At 37.7% G+C, this 17,909-nt stretch overlaps 1 protein-coding gene across 3 annotated transcripts; it reads left to right on the plus strand.

Moving 5' to 3' along the window:
- Positions 1-770: 770 nt before the first annotated feature.
- LOC122662470 (ras-related protein Rab7) lies at positions 771-8,842 on the plus strand. 3 transcript variants are annotated; one of them, XM_043858102.1, is made up of 8 exons: positions 771-924; positions 1,417-1,443; positions 1,608-1,707; positions 5,710-5,856; positions 6,184-6,264; positions 6,347-6,492; positions 8,403-8,494; positions 8,605-8,842. In XM_043858102.1, exons 1-7 carry the CDS (start codon positions 872-874, stop codon positions 8,467-8,469), a joined length of 621 nt encoding a protein of 206 aa, XP_043714037.1. In that variant the 5' UTR covers positions 771-871; the 3' UTR covers positions 8,470-8,494; positions 8,605-8,842. The 3 variants fall into 3 exon arrangements, with proteins under 3 accessions (XP_043714037.1, XP_043714036.1, XP_043714038.1); XM_043858101.1 differs by having other exon boundaries at positions 8,624-8,842; XM_043858103.1 differs by lacking the exon at positions 8,403-8,494 and having other exon boundaries at positions 8,624-8,842.
- Positions 8,843-17,909: the final 9,067 nt, after the last annotated feature.

Raw genomic sequence — 17,909 nt, forward strand, 5'->3', positions numbered from 1 at the left:
TAGGGAAAATTACATGATTAGCTACTTTTGGGTTTTCATTTACAAAATTGTCCACTATATGTTTGAGTTAACAAAAATAGACAAAAACAAGTTAAGGTTTACAAAACTGGACAAAATAGTGTCTCTCCCTCCTTCACTTATTTTTTAAAATATTTTTACCCTTGCCATTGCCTTCTCGCCATGGCATCTTGGGTAATCACAGGGAAGGGAAGGGAGGGGCGGAGACAGGGGTGGGTTGCAGAGAACGGAGGATGTCTAGGCCAGAAGACAATGGCAGGGGTAAAAATATCTAAAAAAGTAATTTTAGGAGGGAGAGGCACTATTTTGTCCAGTTTTGTAAATCTTAAGACCCGTTTGTGGGTGGGGGAAGACCAGGCGACATTCTTTTTCCTTTATTTTAATACATGAAAGGCTCGGCTGGGTTTTCTTCGGTCAACCCAATCACAATCCAATTCAACCTCGGGTTTCTTCAGCCCAAGCTTAAAAAACTTATACGGCCCAGATTATCTAATCTGATTGTATTAATGAACGTCAGCCTTTGGATTCTGGGCCCAGACCTTTGCCAGAAGGGCCCATTTTAGGTTGGATCGTAGAATCTTCGTTGGGAATTGGGATATACGGGAAAGCTTTGCTGTATATATTTTGTATGATTAACCAATTCGTACAAACTACGCAATACGTATCTTCGATCAAATCGAAAGGTTTTCAGGAGAGAAAGGCAAAAAGCGTAAAATTTTCGAGCGAAATCCAACCTCCGACTACCGAGGGGGAAATCTATAAGACCAAAACCCCAAAAGTATCGCAGGTGAACCTTAGATCCTAACGTGGGGGAAAGAAACAGAGAAGAAAGGGGAAGGGAGAAGTCTGAACAATGCCTTCCCGAAGAAGAGCGCTTCTGAAGGTCATAATCCTCGGTGACAGCGGGTGAGTAAAACTTCGATCTTTTTTTAATTTTGTAAATTTTCCCCCTCCATTATAGGGATTTCCTGACGAACCAAGTGGATCTGTCGAGATCTTAGTTGAATTTTCCGGAAGCTCAAGCTTAGTTTCCTGTGATTCTACTATTTCAGTAGTCGATGCACGGAGGGAAAAAATAAAATTCGGGATATTCTTTGGATACAGAAATTCTTTGATAAAGCAGACATTGATGCTTCTTTTTTCTAAGTTACTGTACCTTAATGAAGTTTATTTTATTCCCGATCGGAAGCTTTGTGGAAATTCACTTGCTTTTGAACGAAATAGCCAAGCTTGATAGCCTAGATTACTTTTCCTTATGGGATTAACTTACTTTTGTTTTCTGTTTTTAATTGCTTTTCTTCTTTCTTTTCAACTACTAGTTTTATTTAGGTTATAATTATATTTGTTCGTTTGATTTATTTTATATTCGTTGGATTTTGTATTCTATGTGATTTGCAGGGTTGGAAAGACCTCCTTGATGAATCAGTATCCTTCAGTCAATATGTTTGTTAATGTCAGAAGACCTTTTAACCTTACTCCTTTTGTCTGGACTAAAGAAGAAGAGAAAGCTCCTTTTTTTCTTTTTAAACTAATGAGATCAGTATTCATATACGGTTTATTCTTGTTTTCTATTGATGGTTCAATTTTAGATATGTCAACAAGAAGTTTAGCAATCAATACAAAGCAACCATTGGGGCTGACTTTCTAACAAAGGAAGTGCAGTTTGAAGATAGGCTCTTCACCTTACAGGTTAGTGATCTGTGGTTGATATGGTACTGAAACTTCTAAGATTTTTTTGCATGAAATTTTGATATATGTTTTCAGTTTGTCTATTACTGTCACAGCCTCTTAGGATCCATGCAGCCGACCCCATTTAGGTGGGATAAGGTTATGGTTGTTGTTTTCAGTTTGTCCATCTCAATCAGGTTGTGTTTTTCGCTTGCAATTTTTTAATTGATAGTCCAGAAATTTTGTGATGCAATGCTCTTAATTTGCTATTGTACTCATGGTGGGGGTTTAAAAGATTAACCTCCCAGATAAGATCCCAAGATAACCCAACTCAGACAAACAACCACAAATTAATAGAAAACTAAACCTTCTCAAATGAAGGCCAGATTATAAGAATCAATCACAAGTATGGACAATAAGAACTCTTCAACAGTTGGGAGAGATCCAATGGTTAGATCTAGAGTAATTTGAAAATTTAGGAAACCAGAAATTTTGAAACTCAAATCAAGTGTAATCAAGCCAACAGAATAAGTTGAAATTTGGATTGAATTCCCTTTACAGTAATCTAAACCCCTTCCCAAAATATCAGGACAATCGAATGATTAGATTAAAACTAATTTTGAAAATTAAAATTCTGAATTAGAAAATCTGCAGATAACGGAGATTTTAAGTAGCAGTCACAATCAGATCTCAGAATGGACCCAAAATAGGTTCGAGTTCTTCTCTGAAATCCCCAAAAGATGGGCTGAATCTGGATAACAGATCAGCCTGCAGTTACAGATTTATTTTGCAGAAATATAAGCTTAAAACAGGGGATCCACAGGTTACAGATATCAGAGAATAGTGATAGGAATAACAGTAGGGATTGAACACCGATATTAACAAATAGATCAGAGTTTAATACCAATCAAATCAGAGTTTCAAATCAGGGCAGAGATAGCAATCGATTGAGAGAGTATAATCAATACCTGAACACCAACACAGAGCATGAACAATCAAGAAAAAATTTATATTTCCCACAACAACCCCAGATCAGAATCTCTCTGTCTGTATTGGCTTCTCATCCAACCTGATTCCCTCAGAGATTTTCAGAGTAAACTTTCATTCAATAAGTCAAACGTAGCTGAGTTCTTGGCTTTACAAGAGTTTAAATAGAAATACAAATAGTTAAGAGTCCTATTCTGAATAGGAACTTCAAACCCTAACCAAACTATGATAACTTGGTTGTTGATTGCAACTAAACTTAAAGAAAACATAACTAGACTAGGAATCAAAACAGCAACTAATTACTTAATGAACTAAGCCCCAGATGGGCAGGACCAGGCCCACAATTGGGCTGGGAGCCTGCTGCTCCTTGTCTTCTTGCGGATATATGTCCTGCATCAATTCATTTTGAATATGCTTGTATTAAATGGTTGTTTCTTGTACTTGGTGAAGCCTCAGAATCATGCTTAAGGGATGATACTAAATTCTTTTATCATTATATGTCCATCCAAGAAGAATTTCTGGGATGTAACATCATTCTACGTGTTTTTATGTGCATTTTGGGAATGTGAAATTTGTAATTTTTTTTTTCTGCATTGAGTTATATCATTCATATAGTAATTCGATAATTTGAATTTTTTTTAAGGCTCCAATATGCCACACTCAATCTAAGTTTAATTTGAGTATTGACATCCTTCAAGTGGTATTTGTAGTTTTAGTTATTAGCTGGAATACTTGGAAGTTTAGGATTAAGGATTTGAATATTATGAAATCTTGGGTGATAGAATTGAAAATTTCTTTTCTCCCTTTTAAAGCCTTTCTGGGATAATTTTGGTCCAAATTGGTAAAATGTTGGATGATACAAAATCACTTACTGCAGAGACCTTTTTGTCTTAGAACTCAAAAGGAAGGAGAAGTTAGATTAGGATTGAAGCTAAAAATATCTGTATGTGAATATCATTTAAATTCAAAGTTACGTGTCATTCTTTCACTTTCCTGCTCTCTTTGCATAGTTGTCTGTTTGTGTAGGTATTATGTGTTTTTCTCATTAAGATGTTGTTTTGAGCCTTAAGATGTAGGAACAATGTTAAGGGGAGAAATGAAGACTTGATTTCGTTGATGTCAATTCCTGTATGTGCTTACTGATCACCAAAAATAACGAGCTTCTATTGTGATTGCTTTCTTCTAAACACATAGCAATCCATTGTATCCACAAAAGTATTAATGGAGGCAAAACATGTTGAGAATTTATCTGTTGCACAATACCTTGTTAAAGATGCCTGGGGCTAAAACAGAGAAAACAGATTATTGTTGATCCTTTGTTGGCTACCTGTAGCTGGCTTTGGCTTCTGATTATTGTTGCAACTAGGGGCTTTTGTGTCTTCTGCTCATAGATTGTTGCAAATAGGGGCTTTTGTGTCTTCTGCTCATAGTAGCTGGGCAAATTGGTCTCTCTTTTGCAGCACTCTCTCCCCCCTTGTTGCTATTTCCTTTTGGGGCTCTTCTTATGCCCTCAGAGGTTCTCCCCTTTTTTCATTATTTTTCTTCTTTATTTATATCTTATTCTATTAAAAGTCTGATTCTGATTAAAAATAAAAAACATTGTTGAGGTTTTGTAAATGTTTCAATATCAATGATATTTGCTGAGAACCTGCAGAATGTAACTTTTTCAATATTTTTGAAAAGTTTGGGGGAATTCACACCTGGGATGAGATGTTCTTGGGACTAATATGACTTTGAATGAGGAGGACAATCAGCATTAGTGGACAATTATAAAGCGTTCACCTAAAATGATACTGTGACGCTGTCAAGCTGTAACAATGTTACCATTTGCTGCCATTTATGGGTGTGAAAAGAAAGAGCCTTGTCTAAGAATTCACTTAAAGTGGAACCTGCTTGAGCTTCTTTTTTTTTCCGCATTGGATGACATTATGCTGGTATCCAGGGCTATTAGATGGTCATTTATAGCTGATTTGGGGATTGAAACCCATGAAACTTAACAATCTTCCTGGACATGACCATTTCTATTTCCTGATTTCTCAACTAAAGATATTTTAGGGATTAAGGTTGACAGCGTTCACTATCTTCATTTTGGCTACGTTTGTTTGGCAAGAGAATGAAAGAAACAAAATTCTTCCCTCCAATTTTCAGATTCTCAAAATGTTTTCTTTTTACACTGAAATTTTCTCACCAAACTGTTAGATTTGTGCACTTTTCATGCAATAATTTTTTCATTTTTTTAATGTCAAACACCAGTGAAGCCTTTTCAGTTTACAACTTTATTTTTCTTCTCAAACTTTCCTCTTTTATGTCAATCAAACACCAGTGAAATTATTTCATCTTTCTTTTCTTTTGCCAAACAAACATAGCCACGCTTCTTTTCTCTTTTTTTTTTGTGGTGGGGGGTTTGGGGGGGGGGGGGAGGAGGGGGAGAGATCTGAGGCCTTGGGGATACCAGGAATCAAGATGGATGTAAGAAATCTAGATGGCCATATCAATGCCCTACTATTATGTTGAAGCTCATCATCTGAACGAGTCAACCATGGTTCCTGACATGCTGTTCAAGCCAGCTCGGTGGAATAAAAACAATTCAACCTTAAGACCTATCATTGAGCCTTTTCTCTTGCAAATACTCTAGGGTCTAGCCTCCAGTTTCTTATCGTTCCTGTTATTCTTTGTGTTCTTACTTTATACGCTTTGCATAATGCTTTTTGTTTTGTATGGGTCATTTAATTGGTTATTTTATCATTTGTTACTTGTTACTTTTCTCTTTATGGTGTTACTGAGAAAACCCGGTAGAACCTCTTGATCTTCCCCTTTATCCTTAAATGATACGAGTCTCTGGTTCTAGCTTCATTTCAAATGCTGGAGACATTCAGCTGTAACAACAGTTCTTTAATCAGATTCTAAGATAGTAGTATCATGTCGAATGAACTATATCTAGAGGTTTTGCAAGTTCTCTAAATTGAATTTTTAGAAGGTGGAATTTTTCTCATGGAAAATTTGATATACCTTGGATCAATGTTTTTGTTGTCACAGATATGGGATACTGCTGGACAAGAAAGATTCCAAAGCTTGGGCGTTGCTTTCTACCGTGGCGCAGACTGTTGTGTTCTTGTATATGATGTTAATGTGATGAAGTCATTTGAAAATCTGAACAATTGGAGGGAGGAATTTCTTATTCAGGTACATTATCATTATTGTTTTCACCATCATCACTGTTGTTATTGTTATTGTGATCTTTGGGTTTCTTAGTAGGTGGGACTTTTTTGCAAAATTTCCAGACCTTTCATTGTGGATGTTTAATTGGTTATACATCCCACAAATTTGCAAAGCAATTAAGAAATTAGACTTTTGTTTGGGGATGGAGTATTTCATCAAAAAGAAGGATGTTTGCAATTGCATGTCCGTTCTGATCATAGAGCAACATCTGCAAACCAGAACCCTTTAAATTCTCAATTTCCTCCATGTTACATTCATTAACAAAATGGCGCTGACATGGATATCTTGCAGGCAAGCCCTTCGGACCCAGAAAATTTCCCGTTTATTGTTTTGGGAAACAAGGTTGATGTGGATGGTGGAAACAGCAGAGTGGTAAGTCATTTATTTCCTTGATACCGTTTCAGAAAGTTTCCCTCCCCTATGTCAATGTGTGGTTTTTCATGCATTTCTCCAGGTTTCAGAGAAAAAGGCTCGAGCTTGGTGTGCCTCAAAAGGGAATATTCCATACTTTGAAACATCTGCAAAGGAGGGCATTAACGTAGAAGAAGCTTTCCAAGTCATAGCAAAGAATGCCCTGAAAAGCGGGGAGGAGGAAGAGATGTAAGTCAAAGCTTATCTGTCTTGACATATGCAGAGATATATATAGATAAACATGTATATGTGTGTATTGTGTCCCTCTTCATAAATTTGGAGTGAACAATTCTTTTTTTTTTTCCACTTTGGAAATACCTCAATACTATCCAAGTGGATGATCCTAGTCATTGGGCTCAACCACTTGAATTAAAAATGACCTGCATGCTTAGTTTAACACATTGGGACATGCATCAATATTTCTGCTTATTTATGACAGCTTTGTAGTATTCTTAATAAACCTGCATCTTCATTGGCACCTGTGTGAAAGAAAGTAAAGTTGAAGTGGTAATTTTACAATGTATTCATGAGTGGATAAGTTGTATTATAGGTGCATGGGTATTTATCGATAGCTCTTGTGACAAGCTGTCTGCAAGGACAACCCAGATTTCATTCTTGGCCATGTCAGACACCAATTCGTACATTGTAAAACACATTCTGACAATTAATTTCAACAAAACGTAATTTATTTAAGGGCGAAGGTTGGGCACACCGCTAGCTTTCGACAAGCTAGTGGCATGCACCAATGGGGAGTGAGGGATGGGTTGGGCAGGGGTGACATTTCACAGGGGGTGGGGAGAGAGACATGGGTGGGCAGCCCAGCCGCTTGCCCAGCCTTTTCCCTGGATTTAAACATAATGAGGCTTCTCGTTCCTCCTGGGCCCCATTTAGATCTAACCGATGTTTTTGTGAAGTTCCAAATATTGTCTTCTATGTGATTCTAACATTATTAGGGGCCCGTTTGTTTCGCGGAAAAAGTGGGGTTGGAAAAAAGGTCAAGTTTTCCATAAAACACCAAAACCCATGCTTGTTTGCTTGATGGGGTGGGAGAAATGAGGAGACAGCTTTCCATAAGTTAAGGGGATTGTCTGCTGACATGGCAGTCAAATTTTTCTACCCCATCCCTCTCCCATCCTTTTAGGTTGGATTTCGTGGGGTAGGATGAAATTGGTTATTTTATTAATGTGGGGTCCACAAAAATCACTTTTCCCATCCTTTCCTGTTGGGTTACTACATTATTCATGGGTCCCACCCCTTTTTTTCCGCCAAACAAACAGGCCCTTAATGAACTGTCATTGACATCTGGTGAAAGTGGAGCCATCATGTATTGGCTCAGGAAATCTCCCCTTTAAAGGTTTTCTCAGGCTGGGGGCACATTCCTCTGAAATTTGCAGTTGCAATTCTATGGGTTCATTTCTTGAGTTAGTGGCAGGTGTTTTGCCCAGACATAGTTATCATTCCTCAAAGCATGACATGAATTGTGCTGCATGAGTTTTGAGCCCCCCCCCCCCCCGCGGAGACAATTATTGTGCTGCATGAGGTACATTTTATATTTGGCCTCAAACTGGAATTATATTTGAAAATCAGTATCTTTCAAGAATTGTAGGTGTAATTACTTTAAAAAAAAAAGAAAGAAAGGAAAGTGAGAAAGGCTCATAGTCAATATTTGGAGATCCTTCACTCTCAAGTCTCAACAATAATGCCTTTGCATTCATTTTAACTTTTGTCGTCATTTATATTCCTAGTGTAATGATTCCTGTCTGGACCTTGGTTGTAAAATTGTCTTAAAGTACTGGCATTATCGTTCATAAAATTACTCTATTATTTGACTTTAAAATAGACTAGAATGCGAAACAGGACTCGTGTATCCAATCCCATCCATTGGGAGAAGGCTTAGTGATTAAAAGTATTTGATCGTTCATGATAAGCCAGTCCAGATTGCTGGGTTTACTGGGGACTATATATATAATTTGTCAATCTGAGAACATCTATAGTCTCAAAGTTTGTTGGAGGAAGACTATCTTGTCTTTGAATGTTTTGAACCATGGCCATGTAAGAGATACTGATGCCAATTTTTCCATTCTCTGGTACAATGACAGATACCTGCCGGACACCATTGATGTTGCAAGTGGGAGTCAGCAGAGATCAACAGGATGCGAGTGCTAGATATATTGCTCTGATCGTTAGCAAAGTATGCGATTTGAACTCTCTTACTTATTTCATACAACTACAAGACTTAAAAGAATCACTATCTATTGGTTACTTGGCTTTTTACCTGTTTAATATATCCATTAGTAACAGTAATGTACTGTTTGTGCAGGAAATAAACCAGTCTCTTAGTGATTGCTTGGATTTGATTGTTTGATGGCTCTGTGAATTCTTGTTTACTTTAAAAGGCACCACTTAGGGCTATTATATTGAGTATTTATTCTGTTTTTAAGAAAATGCATATGGAAAAACTGTGGAGACAACATCCATGATTCCCCCCAAATATAGATACAACTTGATTCAAATGACCAGTCCAACAGAAGCTGATACAGTGAAAGGTTTTATTGGTTGTCTTTGCCCCGCATTGGGGTCTACGCGAAATTGTTTTGTTTAATGGTGTGGTTCTAAGATTGTTCAAAGTATCATAGTAAATTTGTTCTATTGTTATTTGTGTATTGATTCTATGATTCTGGTTGTGGGGTTCTGTCCGGATGTAATTAGATAAAATTTTGGAGGGTGGTGGAAGTGTTACAGGTTTTATTTCATTATGGAAGAGTGGTTAAAGGACATTTAATTGCAACTTGAGTTCATTGCCTGGGGTTGTTGGGCCATGTGCAATAAATTGGTCATCGCTGATCCTGATCCAGATCCAAATCGGTTATCCTTGTATCGGCTAGAATCGGCAGGATCAGCGAAAGGGAAGACACGACCTGATGAACTTAGTTTGCAATTTATAGGAAGGGTTCATGTTCTAGATTTGCTACATGTTAATCTTCTAAGCAAAGTTCTACAATTTACCCCTTTCTCATGTGTTGACATTTTTCCTTATTAATATTTTTTTCGTTCCCTTTTCTCTAGTCATTAATTTGTTTTCCAAAATTTAACCTATCTTCAAAGCATTATATGAAGGGTTTTAAAATGCGAAATCGGGGATGGAATTGGTCATTTGCAATTGCCATCTGGATCGGATCGGAATTGGCCCAAATCAGTGCTCAGGAACCCCAGAATCAGTTCTTAGATCCAAAAGAAGAGAATTTTTAGGGTTTTTGATGTGAATTGGTTTTGTCGGATAGGTGGAAATTGGGATTGGTCATAGTCGATTCTAATTGAAATTTCAAATTGGCTGATTCAATAATCAGATTCTGAATTCTAAACCCTGATTATATTGCCATATACTGATTGAATTCAAATTTAACAAGTAATCAAGGTATCATGGGACTTAACAACCCTATTTGATTTGCCACTTCGTGGATATTAGGTATGACCACCTAACGGGATTGTGCTCCTCTCCTGCACGGCACGGTGTGCAGTGCATATCGTGTGACTGGGGAGGCCTGGATTCACACTCCAGCATGTCGGGATGTGTGCTGGTGTGTGGATCAGAGCTAATCGTGCGCTGAAGAGGAGCCGAATCCTACTTGACGTCCGACGGTTGGGCGAATCACTTGAGCAGTTACCTTGTGGAAGTTTGGTACCTCATAAGTCATTGATGTGTTGGGTTCTGTGTTCTTGCTTTTCTGTTAGATAGGAACTCCTCAAATACCCGGAAATGGATTCCCTCCAACGGTGGCAGGAGATGGAGGGTCCAGCCCCGTAAAACGACAGCAAAAACAGGTGGACTGGTCATTTCACAGATGGGTCTCACCTGGGCCCCACCTCAATCTGTAAAATGACCAAACCCCTGTTTTTGGGGTGGTTTCGCGCTGAACACTCCAGCTCCCGCCACGGTAGTAGGAGAGCCAGATCCTAAATACCCGGTACATCTAAGTATTGAAATGAATGCCCTCTGACTGGGTGACAACTACCCATCTACTTGTTAAATCAACTGCCCTAATTGCTATTCTCAGCCGGCTATCTAGACTTACAATCTAAGCTAATGGAATCTAATTATCGACCCGTCTTGCTCAGGGTTATAAGAATCGAGAATCACTTCGGTGAATTGGACGATTTGAATCGGAATCAACTGGTAGATTCACATCCAAAAACCATAGAAATTTCCTATTTTTGGATCTAAGGATTGATTATAGGGTTCTTAAGCACCGATTCCGATTAGAATCGCCAATGACGAATTCCGTCCCTAATTCCATGCTTTAAAACCCTGGCCTTCCACTACCTCTGCTTGCAAAGAAAGGTAATTCGAAGAAGCAATGTCGTATGGGGGGGGGGGGGGGAGGAAGGGACACCCTACCGATAATTTTCTACTCATTTTCTCATATTTTTTAAAAGGGCTAAAGAACGTTGTCTGGTTGTGTGGAATCTGCACTAGACATAGGAGTGTGAAGTTAACACCCCAACCTCTGTAAAATCAAAATTCCCATATATGTTGATGCCTTTGCATTCGATCTCATTTACACCTGTGCTGGCGCAACCTACACAACCTGGGAGCGATCTTTTGCATTTAAAAAAATTAAGGGGAAGGGTTCTTTGAGCCAAAGTGATGTAGAGGACATATCGGTCCAGTTCTTGGATTCTCAGGACCGACAGGAAGTGAATCAATTTGGCAGAAAATACTAAAACTCCTAGGGCCAACTTCCAGATGGCGTTACTTTGTCATTTCTCGTCTGATTCATCATTAAAATATCTTTTCGGAAATGGTGTGCAGAGGTCTACAAGTGAGCCAAGATATCCCCTCGAAAAACCCTTCATTTTCAAGGTCGATCGGAACTTCAAAGTTTTGACACAAATTTGAAAATTTGAATTTTGACGCAATTTTTGAATTTTGTATTTTGGCGCTCTTTTATTAGTTCAAAATGTATTTTGACCTATTATATAAGGTCTCTTTAGGGTTTGTAATGGATCATCTTGAAATCAGTTGTTTCACCCCATTTTGCCTACCTTGAGGATTCAAGGATCTTTTGTATTACAACAATATCTAGCCCATCCATCGTTCTACTACGTCACAAAGGTGTATCTTATGCCATCACACATTACAATATTTATTCATATTTTAAGAAAAAAAAAAATCAATAATTCCTATGTGAGATTAGGCCTTAAACTCAAAACAAAAATACCACATTTGTTTAGATAGGACTTAGGTGAAGTAGAAGAATTAGGGTGGAAAAATACTTATGCGGCACTTCAAAATCCATCCTCAACCTTGTTTGGTTATCATGGGTGGCAACTTATAAAAGCTCAGGGACCATTAAATGTTTTGTTTACTAATGTAGCATTTTAAAATCCCACCAAATTAGTGAAACTTTATTTACCATTCATTTGGAAAGTAACTTTATCTCTAACATTTCAACCCCATAAACATGTAGGTCCCATCTTCCCAACAATCCCACCCTACCTTTCCCTCTAAACAAATGAGGCAAGGGAAAAAGAACGCTACCCAATGGGAGTGGTTAGTGGTTACTATGCCCAGACACAAGAGCACGCAAAGACTGTACAATCCCCAGTAAAATCAAAAAATCCCATCCAAATTAACCAATGCCTGTGTGTGCGCTCTCATTGGTACTTGCACTGGTGCAAGGACTACACGCCCAGTAAACATTCTCATACCCAAAAAAATTCTTTAAATTTAGGACGTGGAATTAAAGGAGTCTAGATCAACCATGGTTTTTTAGTGCACGGTATCGAAACAGATATCGATAATCTACAAAACCAATACGATACCAATATGGTATCGACCTAGATCGCCTGTAACAGACAAAATTACCCCTGAATCTCCTTTAAAAAATGAATTTTCTGACCATTTTACCCTTTATAGACACCGTGCTACCAATACGGTATCGATGACTAGCAAAACCGGTACATATTGAGCGATACGATACCGATACTTTAAACCATGGGATCAACTCCCTTTAGAGTAACGACTACTCTTCACGTAAGGTTTCGTGAGAACAAGTATCCTCTTTCGTCCACTAATGCCCCCATTGCCCCTCTAAACATTTTTAATGATAGCATGAAAGGGCATTTATAGAAGCAAGAGAAAATGTATCTTCACAAAATTGTTCGCGAAGTCTTAACGTACACGGAACTTATCAAGCACGATTCAAGTTCTCACAGATAATTAGAACTCACGTAATTGACAGGAATGATCTATGGACAAGGGCATTTCAAACATTTTTTCATCTTCCTCTGAAACTTTCTCCAATCACTGTTGCCAAACGCAGAAAAGTGAGCTCAGGTTGCCCAAACAAACAGCATTATTTAGATCTCTAAATTTCAAAGAGTGATAAAAAAACACAAAAGGTCAAGAAGGGACTCTGGGCGAAGACCTCACTTTGGTTTAGAGCTGTAAAGATATGGGATTGTCAGCACAAATAAATTTTAGTTTTAAGGTACGTCAATTGGGTAGGAAATTACAATACCATGTAAGAGGCCTATCAAATGCAAGTCATTTTTGAACAGTTTGAACCAGCAACTTTCATAGGAAATTTTGGAAATAAAGATGGGCACACACAGATGCAGGTTTCCACAGACAAACCATTATATAGTGTCTACATTTTTTGTTGCTAAAATGTAGGTATAAGTGGAACTTCATGGTATAAAAATGAACCTTTTCTCAGAGTCTAGAGAGCCATAATCAAGAAAACAGAGAAGTTGAGATTTTCTGTCAAGGGAATAGCTCCAAGCACATTATGCAACATATGAAGAGTTTTACCTGTTGCAAACATAAAGGGTAGAAAACATGGTGAGAGAAACCTTATCCCTCGGTAGCATAAATCGCTTGGGCCATGACTGATCACACCACTTTCTTAATAACTGGTACATATTGCCCCTTCGAGATCACAAATACAAGGGGCTAAATGAGAACGATGGCCAATGGCCACATTACCTTTTCAATGAACCTGCAAATAACAGAGAAAAAAGGGTAAATGTAAAACATGAAAGAACCAATGCTGGAGGTTACCTCTACAAAGCCATCCAATTGGAAACACTCCACATACTTTTCCAACTTCTAACCATCTACCCATACTTCAATTGCTTCCAAGCCACCATTGCAATACATGGCAGGAACTCAAGCAGTTCTTTGCAAGGCAGCTTGTCTAATCAAGGAGTACAAGAAGGCCACCTAGTAATTTCTTCTTCCATAGAGAGGTTGCATAGCTAAACAACATGAAAAACTAATTAAAAAAGAAAACCACCAAAAAGAACTACACCCAGACTGGGTATTGGCACTCATTTCACCAAAAGGACAGAGGTTATGCAGCTTTGATAGGGATTAATATCCTAAGATGATGGTGATTTCTACCAGAAACTTTGGTTCAAACCCATATTCACTCTGGCAGGTAAAAACATCAACTAGCTCTCCTATCAAAGATTGCTAACACAAACTCATCATCTACAGCTTTGAGTATGAGATACACCATGATGCCACTATTAGTAACCCCCCCCCCCCCCCCCCAACAAAAAAAAAAGAGAAAAAAGGGAATGACCCAGAATGCTCACTAGGTCACCAAAGTTGATCATACCCATTCAGTAAGACTTGCCCACAACACAGAAATTCTTCCCACCACCAGCACCCCCCCTTTTTTTTTGAGCAGGTTAAATTACAGACATTAAGGGAAAAGCAAAAGACGAGCAATAGCTCATAACAGCTGCAAATAGCACCCACAGGATGCCAACTACACATTCAAATGTACTTACATTCATGTACTTGAATGTACCTACAGTCATATACAAAGTGATAGTCCCCATATACAGGGGTAAAAAAATCTATAATACCCACTCCCTGGATATCTTCTTGAACAAAGACTTGTTCATGTAGTAGATCCCCATATTTACCAGAGAAAATTGTTAGTATCCACTCTTTAGTAGTCAGAAATCTTAACCAACCAAAAGTGAAAACAATTGCTAAAAATCTGGAGCAATCAAGAGTAAATCATTCTCTTAATACTAAAACTTAGCAGGGCTGGCTACTAACCAGCGAGAGCATCACCTTTAGAATTGCTGCGAATTGGAATTTATAACATTCCCAACTCATTTATGTATTATCCCAAATAATCAGAGTCGGGTAGATGAACTCTGTTTTTTCCAATTTTTGGAATTTAGGCATCACCTATATCAGTATGTATTGCTTAAGAAAACATTTACAGCCTGTAGGAAAATTCTGGCTAATTTATGTTTCATTTACATACACAGTAATGATTATTATATGACGGAAAATTTAACTATGAAAAGGACAAATATTATAATATAACAAATATATTATACTAAAGCAATACCCCTTCTGCATTGGATTGCCAGAACTGTCAGCAAACAGAATAACCCCCCCCCCCCCCCGTCTGCCTGGAATTTAGATGAACTTCAGAGGAATATTCAACTGAAAATATCCTCAAATAATTAACATGGGCATACATTGCCCTCAGTAATTGGTACCTGCATTCTTAGTCATCTTGGCTAAGTTAGAATAATCAGAACCACATTAAACATAACAAACTCACAATTATTATTGGTCATCCAGTCATTGAAGTGAAAGGAGCACCGCAGCAGTTTTTTGTATCCTTACTATGCTTCCTACCAAAGGAATGAAAACTACACAATTACCTCATATATCTTTTCCACCAGTATATGTAAGAAAACAGGAAAAAGAATGTCCAACATCTAAATCCAAGACCCAAGGGAAATAAAAAGTTAGAATATTCAAAACACTAACCTAATGGTGACCATCAGGAAAATGACCCGAGTACATGACAGTCCAATGATTTTTGTCAGAAAAAAAATTATTTGTTTTTTTTTCACCCCTTATGGGTTTCCTGCTAGGGAACAACCCATGTTGGATTTCAGACAGGACCATCAGGCCAGTTGCCTGCCTGGGGATTGACATCAGTCTAGAAGACGCTCAATCTCTTCTCAAGACCATCCTTCAGATGGAAAAGGAGCAAGGAAGTAAATGGTACTCTTTTGATAGTTTCTAGAGAGAAATGAGACTAGCAGTGAGATTCAGACAAAGCAAAATCATGAAATCATACCTGAAAAGCTCCTACTGAATTAACGAATAATGAACGTAAACTTTATGAAGAAGTAAAAAAAGTTCTCAAACTAGATACCACAAGCTATGGAATAGCTAACGTGACAAAACCTAACCTAACAAACCAGGACCTGTAGAGGAAGAAGAAGAGAACCGAGAGAGAGAGAGTGCAAGAACACTGTAGGATAATGTACTTCCTCTCATGAGCTTCATCCATTATTTATAAAACAGTAAGTAATTCTTAGCAGGAACCTACTAAGAGTCCAAACCTAATTACAATCTAGTTATAAAGAAATAAAGAAACAAAGCTTCATCCATTATTAATAAACAGTAAGTAGACTCTTAGCAGGAACCTACTAAGAGTCCAAACCTAATTACAATCTAGTTATAAAGAAATAAAGAAACAAAGCTTCATCCATTATTAATAAACAGTAAGTAGACTCTTAGCAGGATCCTACTAAGAGTCCAAACCTAATTACAATCTAATTATAAAGAAATAAAGACACAATAAACAAACCAACTCTAACATAGCTAAGACTTAACTTAGATCACGATAGGGAGACTCCTCATATCGTGATCAACATTCAACACTATCAACACGAGCATATGACACGAATAAATAAACAATAATAATCTTCAACCAATGACTTGAGTAGATAATAATAATAATAATAATCTTCAACTGATAACTTAAGCAGACGTAATAATAATCTACAATCTTCCCTTCACATGTAGCATTACACGTAGACAAATAATGCATAGGATGCAATAAAGAATATTCCACCATCATATGACAGCAATAATCAGCATCACAAAGGATGAGTATCACAAAAAAAAAATCAAATAATCAAGAGCAGCCGCAATTTAAACAAATCTGAGCAAATAATTTCAAATAATAGCAATCACAACCACCACTTCATGCAAGTACCAATCTTCAAAAATTGCAACCTCAAATTGATGTGATCTCGGGGCCCACCAATGCAATAAAATTGCAAATATATAAGACCAAAATTATACCATTGTTCACGAGGCTCACTTTCACCCCCAAAAAAAAAACCTCAAATACTGAAGAGAGTGGTAATCTTGTAATAAAACAGTAGCTCAAAGATTAACAAGAGACAATTATGGACTCAAAAGGAGGGAGGGGGGCTAAATTAGAGGGGTAATTCTGGACTTCAAACAAAAGGGAGTGAAATAAAAAGGACTTGGTCAATATTGGGCCTAGGGTGTAACCTAGGTACTACCAAAAAAGGGGGCCTTTAAAAAAAAAACTTAGGGTTGTCTTCAACCTTCGTCCCGAAACCAAGGGGTTGGGGGTGGTAACGGAAACCCATCGACTTAAGAGAAAAACATGACCCCTGAGGAGAGTCACGACACATGAGCAGACAAATCACTAAAGAATCCACAGCAGAACCTACCAGAATCCGATCGGAAGAACTAACAGAACGATGGATCGAACATCTTCACAGTTCATATCTCCGCTCAATTTGTCAGAGAACAGCCAAAATTCCGGCAAACATAAAAAGAATGAGAGACGGAAGCAGCCCTAGGAACTCGAAATAGAAGAGAACCATGATCGAAGAAAAAAATCGATATTGCTGTTGCTGCTATATATGATTTTCTGGACAGAATATATCTCTGATATTGGTTCCATCTTTCAGATCAGGTCAATAGAGCTCTCTCAAACAGCGATTAGAACTTAGAGCAGTGACAGCAAAACGGCAGATTATCTTCATCAAAACGGCAAGCGATAAGACTTAGAATAGAATTTTCTTCAGCAGCAATAATCTTCAGACACGAGAGAGAGAGAGAGAGAGCGTGTGTGCTAGAACACAATAGGATTCTGTACTTCCTATCATGAGCTTCATCCATTATTTATTAAACAGTAAGTAGACTCTTAGTAGGAACCTACTAAGAGTCCAAACCTAATTACAACCTAACTATAAAAAAATAAAAATAAACAATAAAAACAAAACTAACTCTAACATAACTACGACTTAACTTCAATCATGATAGGGACACTCCCCCTATCATGATCAACACCCAACAATACCACCACCATCCCTAAAACAGCAAGTACTGCAGTGCATATCTTAACAGCTAAAATATCATTAATTCCGATAAAATGACCAGATATTAAACCCAATTAGTACCAAAAGCAGATGCACAATAATGGCTCTAGTCTGCATGACCTAGTATGTAATTCAACAACACCAAATGGATCTAGGACCAACCACATAAAAAGACATTTTCTTGGAACCTACAGTTCTGAATCTTATATTATTTAATAACAAGAAACCCTACAGCTACAACGTAGAGGAGTCAGTTTTGCTTCTGCAATAAATGAAACTCTGCATAAAAGAAAAAGAAGTTCCATAATGTCTAATCAAGCAACCTCTGATTAATGTAACGAGGCATGGTTAATGAATTGACATCTGAGTTATCTCAAAAAGACAATGTCCGGAAGTCTAAGGAAGCTTCG

Source organism: Telopea speciosissima, chromosome 5 (assembly GCF_018873765.1).
Source record: "Telopea speciosissima isolate NSW1024214 ecotype Mountain lineage chromosome 5, Tspe_v1, whole genome shotgun sequence".
Lineage (NCBI taxonomy): Eukaryota > Viridiplantae > Streptophyta > Magnoliopsida > Proteales > Proteaceae > Telopea > Telopea speciosissima.